The sequence below is a fragment of the Tupaia chinensis genome, unplaced genomic scaffold, assembly GCF_000334495.1.
Source record: "Tupaia chinensis unplaced genomic scaffold, TupChi_1.0 Scaffold000311_2, whole genome shotgun sequence".
NCBI lineage: Eukaryota > Metazoa > Chordata > Mammalia > Scandentia > Tupaiidae > Tupaia > Tupaia belangeri.
This window is the reverse complement of record NW_006159803.1, coordinates 4962944-4971860: the sequence shown is the minus strand read 5'-3', so window position 1 is coordinate 4971860 and position 8917 is coordinate 4962944. Positions and strand designations below refer to the sequence as shown.

General features: G+C 38.5%; 1 protein-coding gene across 1 annotated transcript in view; it reads right to left on the bottom strand.

Annotated features, from left to right (window-relative positions):
* The window catches only part of FDX1 (ferredoxin 1), a 31397-nt gene that overhangs the window by 20424 nt on the left and 2056 nt on the right, over positions 1-8917 (bottom strand). The window contains exons 2-3 of the mRNA XM_027772833.1: positions 6541-6592; positions 4635-4759 (exon numbers count right to left, since the gene is read on the bottom strand). Of these exons, the coding sequence (XP_027628634.1) occupies positions 4635-4759; positions 6541-6592 (177 nt within the window). The remainder of the gene's footprint in view (positions 1-4634; positions 4760-6540; positions 6593-8917) is intronic.

The following is an 8917-nucleotide window of genomic DNA, read 5'->3' as shown; positions in this document are numbered from 1 at the left end:
AGTTCAAGTCCTGGACCTTGTGGCTTGCTTTCTCACTTTCCTTCTCTCTCTCCCCAGTCAAATTTAAAAATATTAATAATAAATTAAATTATTCTTTTTTTTAAAAAATCGTATTTTCGGGGTCATCCCAAAGTGACTGATTTAGGGATGTATTTCAGCACCACACCATCACTAAAAGACGGTTTAGCTAACACTGCTATGAGATATTAAGATTTAAGTTTTTTCTAACAGCATAACTGTCACAACTCCCAGGTCACACAAACAAGAGCCCGGTTCACCAACTCCTGTCAAAGATCGGGAAACACTGGACCATCAAAGAAGTCATGATGTACTTTTCTATGTTCTTTCATGAAAAAATGTGTCACGACTTTTCCAATGACCCAATATTTCTATCACCTAAAGTGGCTTCCCAACATATGGCATTAGCACAAATATGGTTTATAACTCACAACAGTCAAGCTTCAAAATTAAGCAAATCTCATGACATTTTAAAAATGTGGACAGATTCCACAATTTCAAAGTTTATAATAAAAAACATTTTTATATTGACTTTATTTTATGTAATTCATATTTGCATAAAATGTAGTTATAGGGAGCAAAGAAATAATCGATAATATTGATTTTATGTACTTTTAAAATGTTTTTTCCAAAATTCTCTATGACTTTTTTTGTTGTTGTTCTTTTATTAGTTTAGCTATAGGGTGCATGTGCTCGCAGAGAGAGAAAGGAAAGTGGGAAATCACTTCCCAGTGATTGCCATGCCGCGATCCCTTCTCCTCCATTCTCCTCTCGGGATTCTGGGCACACACACACCTGGCGTGATGTTCAAGCCTCTGGCCGGACTTGAAAGGTCTGGAATTCAAACCACACAAGCAGCCATGTGGGATCCGGGTGCCTTAACCTCCACGCCACCTGATGCCCCAAATATGTACTGATTTTCAATCAGATAAAAAAAGTTACTTTCTGGGGCTAGCAACTGATGTGTAGGTGAAGGCACTGGATTCCACATGGCCAACTATGAGATTCAAGTCCTGGACCCAGCAGCTTAAAAAAAATAGGCCAGGCATGTGTGTATACATGCCCCAAATCCCAAGAGAATGGAGATAGAAGGGAATGCAGCACGCCCATCCCCCTGGGGAGTGATTTCTCACTTTCCCCTCTCTTTCTCTCTCTAGTAAGCACATACACCCTATGGAAAAAATCTGAAGAGAAAAAAAAAAGAATTTTACTTTCAGCATTATACAAATTTTTTATTTTTTAAAATTACATTTAAACACCATACATCTTTACAGCACATAAAATGTTTTTTTCCCAGCGTGGCTACAGTGCATATTGGTCAAGTCAAAGATATTACCATATACATTTTCATAACGGGTAACTTTTCATTTTTGTGTCTGATAAATGACTTTGCTCACTGTAGTGATACACATAAGGTCTGCCACTTCAACTATTCATAGTGTGCAATATAGTGGCATTAGTATATTCACTGTGTTGTGTAATCATTACCATTTCCAGGAATTTTTTTGTCATCTCAAACAGAAACTCTGTACCCATTAAACATTAACTCCTCATTTCTCCTTTCTCCAGTCTCTAGCAATCTCAATTCTACTTTCGATCTCTATGAACTTGAACCTACTTCTGTAGGTACTTCTTGTCAGTGTTCCTCCTTCAGTGTCTGGTTTATTTTAGTTAGCATAAAGTTTTCAAGGTCCATCCATGTTGCAGTATGTATCAGAGTTTCATTCCTTTCTATAGCTGAAAAATACTTCATTGTATTAATATACCATATTTTGTTTATCCTTCATCTTTTGCTATACACTTGCATAGGTTCTGCCTTTTGGCTATTATAAATAATGCTATGAAAATGGACAGGTAAGCGTTGAATCCCTGTTTTCAATTTTTCTGAGTATATACCATGGAGTAAAGCTGCAGAATCACATGGTAATTCGGTATTTAACTTTTTGAGGACCCTCCAAACTGTTTCCCATAGTAGCTGCACCATTTTACATTCCCATTGGCCATACACAAGGGTTCCCATTTCTCCCCATCCTTCCCAATTTGTTTACCCCCCTTTTTTGGTAATAACCATCTTAACAGGTGTGAAGTAGTATCTTGTTGTGTATCAGGATTATTTTCATGGGATAAAGTACACTAATGTAAATATTTACAACACTTCCCAAGTGCCTGATACTATTCTGAACACATTTATTAATTAATTCTTACAAGAGCCATAAGAGAATTGTTACCCTAATTTGACACATAACAAAAGTGAGGCAGAGGTAAAGATGGTAACTAAAAGTCACAGGGCATTAAAATAGTAAAGTCACTACAGAAAAACAAAAAGTTAAAATAAAAAGAGAAATGGAAAGAAGATGAAAACTCCAAAATCAAATAATCAATATTAAACCAGATACCTCTTCTAGTATTTTTTCAATGCATTCTGAAACAATGAAAGCAACTAAATACATTGTGTTTTCATTTATAATCATCTACCTATGTTATTATAAATTCATTGTGAACATTATTCATAATGGATGTATATTGTCCTTTAATTTAGAAATTCTATCATGGATCTAAACATTTCTACTGTTAGACATTTAAGCTGTCTCCTCTAAATGTTTTCTTAAAGGCATTTTTAAAATAGGGAATACATTTACATTGTTAAAAAAAGGTCCAGCCCCAAGGCCCAGTGGTTACAGGGAGGTGGGTCCCACGTTTGACTGTACTACTATTCAAATCCCAGTGTCAGTGGTTTAAAAAACTAATGAAGTGCATGCCCCAAGTCCAGATACAATGGAGAAATGGAAGAGAAGGGATTGCAGCATGACCACACCCCTCTGAGGAGTGCTTTCTCCCTCTCCCCTCCTCTCTCTCGGGCAACCATACATGCCCTCTGACAAAATTTTAAAAACTTTTCAATTTAAAAATCAAAAAAATTTTAATAAAAAAAGTTAAAAATAAATAAATAAGTTGGAACCAGACAGTGGTATAGAAGTAATGTGATATTCTGGGAAATTTACCCACATGGGAAAGTTCCAGGTTCATATCCAGAGATGTCCCTGAATGCATCTGGCACACATGTGCCCCTGATATGGAGCTGGCTAAGTAAGGCTGGGGCAGACTGAGACACTATTAAAGGTACCTGCCTCTTTCTCTGTCTCTATTGCTCATGGAGTTAAGAAATAAAATATTAGGTCATCAGGAAAGTAGTAACATATTTTTCTATGGTTTTCTATGCAAAAATGCATTAAGACTTTGCCAACAACCCAAAACTTTAAAAAGTAAAAAAAAAAAAAAACAAAAAAAAACAAACAAACAAAAAAAAACTGAGCCAATAGGACTTCCACCCTCTGCTGAGGTACTTAGTATATTGACTGTACACACCTTTGACTTTCAGCTCATATGTCTGTGTTAGCCTTCACTTCCCACTTATGGAGATCTCAGTCAGCTGGAGATGAGAGACTGGGGCCTTCTCAGGTCTATCCTGGACATGCACATATTTCTACGCAAGTACCTGGCCTTCTAGATCCCACAGCATTTCAAAGCCTGCTCTAGATAGTTCAGTCCCCAGATTTACTTTTAAGTTTTTGGCTAAGTTCTTGTGTGCCCCAACTGGTATCACAGACTTGAGAAACTAAAATGCTCATCAATTACAGCTGATAAATTTTAGACACTTGCTCTGTGGCTAGAGCCTTTCCCACAAAGCAACCTCTGAGGCAGGTCAAGTAACCACTGCCTAGAATGGAGCTTTTCCAAGAAGCTGTGAGACAGCCAAACGGTGACAGTGTTCTGGTGATGAGACTTCTGGAGTAACTCAACCCCATTCTGCCTTTCTAAAAGCTCTAAGTCTGCTGGTTTTCACAGCCATTGTAGTTACAAGGTTGGTGATTTTCAAAGTTATTGTGGCTAAGGGTGGAAGGGTAATGAGAGTAGGCCAAATAGAGATGCCCAAATCCTATAGTTCTTACACCAAGATGAGCACTATGCCAAGCACTTCACTTATGATATCCCATTCAATCTTCGGCAACCCTAGGAGGTTAGTACTGGGTGCCAAGTCATGACTTTTTTTTTTTATGTTTTTCTGTACAAAAATGCATCATGACTTTTCCAATGACCCAATAACTGGCCCTCTTTTAAAGAACAGGAAGCTGAGACATAAAGAAGTTAAAGTAGCTTGCCCCATGGTGTCATGGCTGGTACATTATGTTGGTTTATGAACTATAATCTGATTCCAGAGCCTACTCTCAATTACTGTGCAATGTACTACCACCTTCCGTTTGTGAAAGAATAATTCCATGAGACTCAGTTAAAAGTATGACTAAACTCATGAGGTTATTAGTAAGTTTAACAGAATATACAGTATATATAAATTACCAATGAGCCCTTAATCATGGTATGGATCTGGAGTTTTCTAAAAACTTTCTAAAAATATACCTGAGACATTTCCTTCTCTCCCTGTACACTGGGTGAATCACAGATGTCTGCACATTTAAAGGTTCTGTAAAGTGATTCTATAACTCAGCTTTAATAGTTTACCTATCAAGCTATTGGTTAAAATCCTTCAAAGAAAAACAGAAAGTGGAAACCTATCCAAAAATTTCACTTACGAATTTTAAGAATTGTTCTATACTCACCAAAACCATCAATATCTAGATTATTTTCAACCACAACATCTAGCAGAGTGTCACCAACTTTTCCTTTGGTTGTTAATGTTTCACCGTCACGGTTTATAAAGTGGATTGTTATTTTATCTTCTGAGCTGGAAAAGGAAGCAGTCCGTTAGTATTCTCAGTAATTTCAAAATATAATTGAAAATAACCCATTTTAAAAACCCATAAGGTCAAAGTGACAGCATGCACACACGTGTTATGTATATGAATATACTTTTAGAGTAATTACTTTTTGAAGTTTATTTGAAAAGAAAACACAAATCAAAGGCCAATCTACTACTATCTCTACCCCCTACCGGGTACCAAGTTCTTCCACCTTAAAGGAAATGGGATCTACTGCCTGGTCAAAGCCATCTGGTAGGCTATACTACAAGTCTCCCAGTGGTCACAGTTACGGTGAAAACATTTGGCAATTATTATCGCTGGGGATGTCTATCTGCTCTCACACAGCTCTCGAAAGTCTTTAAGAATGTGTCCCTAAAAGACACCACCAGGGTTGTGGTGTGCTTTAAAAATGCAAATCATTCTCAGGCACGTGTGCGTGCCTGCCCAAGATCCGGAGAGGAGAATGGAGGAGAAGGGATTGCTGCGTGGCCATCCCCCCTGGGGGGTGATTTCTCACTTTCTGTCTCTCTGTCTGTCTCTGTCTGGCGAGCGCACGAGCCCTATAGTGGAAAAAACCTCTCCAAAAAAAAAATGCAAATCACTCTGCTATCAGCGTAGTGGACAACCGCTGTGCAGGTACCTGATAGGATGCTGTTGCTGAGAGGCAGCAGCAGGATTATTTTCCAAGTACCTCATTTCAGTACACATTGTATACTCAAAAACCAAAAGGAGTAGAAAAGATTTTTATTAGTTTGCTTGAATTTGTAGATAATATCTTATCAGCTAAGAGACTTAAATTTCTCTCCCTTCTCACAAACATCACTCCAAAATTTGAGGGGAAAAAATTACACTAGCAACTATTTCCCTATCTTCTACCACTGGTCATTTTTTTTTTACCTTACAATTAATGTAGTATAACTTAAAATAATTAGTTGTAATTTACACTGCTACCAGAGAGGGTAACCGTCCCACAAAGAAAACTTTGTTTAGTATTACTATAACATAAATAATTTCGGAGCTATAAACACCTCGAGAATTACTTCCAATTACTTCATTTCACAAATGAGGCCACTGGAGCTCCCCAATGACCCCTCTGATATTACAACACTAGGAAAAGAAGGATTCTACTAATTAAAAAATTGGGGCCAGCAGATGGCCGACGGTTAGGTCACTGGACTCCCACACGGCCGACAGCAGTTCAAGTCCCAGACTCAGTGGCTTGAAAATCATACCCGGCACATGTGCATGCATACCCAAGATCCCAATGGGAGAAAAATAGAGAAAAAGGGATTGTGGTGTGGCTACCTCCCATCCGGGGGGGATTCCTCACTTTCCCTCTCACTGCCTCTGTCTGTCTCTCCAGTGATCATACATACTCTAAGGAAAAAAACCTCTTTAAAAAAATATTCATTACAAGTAGGTTTGTATGCATGTATCAGTGTCCCCCCAAACATCTTTTGCTCTCCAACTTTTCACAGAAAAAAAAAAAGGCCTTAAAAACAAATATTCCCAAACACTATTAATCATTTTCAACTAGACAACTGTCATTTTTTTGAGGGTGGAATGACTGAGAATGAAGACTACTCTAGAAGCTAGGAAACCACTGTGGAGGTTATTAAACTAAGCAAGGATGAAAAAGACACGTTAAGAGAGATTCAAGAGGTAGAATTACAATTTTTGGTTATCATCTAGATAGCCAAATTGAGAGAGGGGATAAGCAACATTGAGTTATTCAGCTTGGGACAATAGGTGGCATGGTTTTTACCTGGGAGAGGAGTAGAAGGAGCTCTGGGGAAGATGGAAATGAGTTCCAGTTTAGACCTACTTGATTTAATTGTGGAAAAAAACAGATGAGAATGGCTGGAAACCAAATGAAACTATGGATCTGAGTGCAGCAGAGAAGGTAGAGATTGGATATCATCAACAAACATTTGGTAGCTAAAGTTACAACAACTACAATAAAAAGAATTCCATAATCTGTACACACTACTTGAAAATCAGAGGTGCTAGGCTTGCTGTTCTTCTAGGGCACCAAAGCTAAGCTTATTGCAAAGAAATGTGAAATCTTTTACATCAGCTTCCTCTTCTGTAAACTTAGGATAACACTGATTTTGCCGATCTGACAATGTATGCAAAATACCTAACATATAGAACTGAACAAATACCAATTAATAACTTTTATCTAATGCCTGACCAGCAGCTCTGTCTTCCAGGCATTCAGCCCCAAGAAAAACTGCAGAGTAGGAGTATAAGTAGGTTTACTGAAGGATAAGAAAGGAAGCAGAAATGTGAGGAAAAGTAATTCGCAATTGAAAGAACATAGAACTTAAAAATCAGAAGACTTACATTTCAGTCCTAATCCCAACGCACACCTATTAAATGATCACAAGAAAGCTACCAACAACTTGCGGGTAAAAGGGGGATAACAGTTACTCCACAGCTACAAATTAAAGAATTAAATGATAAAAACAGAGGATTAAAGCAAAGTTTGTGGAAATACTCTGATCCTTAAAGCATTATAAACATGTTCTTTAGCCAGGTGACTTTATCCACTCACTCACTATTAACGATTAGTGTTGGTGGGCTTGGTAACTATTCCCAAGAAGACTCCAAGTCAAAGCACTGGGAAATAAATACAATGGTTCTAAACCTTCCATCATTACCAACATCGGCCACCACCATAACTGATTTTTTCACTTGTTATCCTTTACTACCTTTACCATTTATCATCTCTTTACCATTAATTCTGTTCAACCACATTTTAATAAAGCTGTCAAGGTTACCGTGCTACAGTTCTTAGCAGGCTTCTAAGGAAAGGAAGCTATAGCTGCTGATGCCAACCCTTTAGGATATCTATACCACAAACAGGGAGCGTGGGTTTCCAGTGCAGGGCTTCCTACTACAGTCCCCTCAACTCTCCCAAATGAGTGTACTATCACTCATCACTGAAGAAAGATCAGCTGTAATGGTGCTCAAAACACAAATAGTCCTAGTTCTGGCATCTGGTTAATATGACAGTTTTATTCCATTTGTCTATCCTCCCTACTTCATAGCATTATCTTAAAGAGTCAAGTGAAATAACTTATGTGAATGCCCTTTGCAACCTACATCACTGTGAAATATAAAGTACTGAGCCAGGCAGTGACATGGTGATGAAAGCAGCTAGATCCCAGATCCTATGTGACGAACTGACTGGGTTGAATCCCAGACTCGGTGGCTTAAGAAACACACTCGGCATGTGCGTATGCGTGCCCTAAATCCCAAAAGGGAGAATGGAGGAAAACAGATTGTGACATGATCAGCCTCATGGGGGCGGGGGGAGGGATGCTTTCTCACTTTCCCTCTCCTTCCATCTCTCACTGGCAAGTTCGTGCACCTTCTGGCAAAAATAAAATCCTGTGTCAGAAAATTTAAAGGAGTTTTCTGGACTCAAGAACTCATAGTTTATCCCAATGTTAAAACTCAAAGTCAGAACTATGGCTTCTATAACTGCTCTGTCCAATCAAACTTTGCAGTAATGAAGATGTTTTATACTTGCAATGTCCAATATGTGGCTACTAGCCACCTGAGGCTGCTAAGTACCTAAAAGGCGATTAGTGTAGCTGGGAGAGTAAATTTTTTATTTTTTATTTTTATTATTTTTTTTTGGAGGTTTTTGCTATAGGGCACGTGCACTCGCCAGAGAGATAGAGAGACAGAAAGCGAGAAATCACCCCCCAGAGGGGATGGCCAAGCCACAATCCCTTCTCCTCCATTCTCCTCTCGGGATCTTGGGCATGCACACACACATGCTCAGCATGAGTTAAGCCACCGGGTCTAGGACTTGAACCACGGTCGACTACATGGGAGTCCAGTGACAAAGCCATTATGCCATCTGGTGGTCCCGAGTTAAAGTTAATTTTAATTAATTTTAATGATCTTAAACTTCAATGGTTAGTACCTATGGTATCAAACAGCAGAGGTCTTAGATAATAAGAGTTGAAATTCTAGTTGTGGCACCAAAAACTGTGATAGGAAATATAAGGTCATCAGTAGAAATTGTTCCAATAAGGGGAGAAAGCAGGATTATGAAGAAAAAGAACATGGGAACCAGCAGTTAGCGTAATGGCTATGTCACTGGACTCCCACGTAGTCGACCGCGG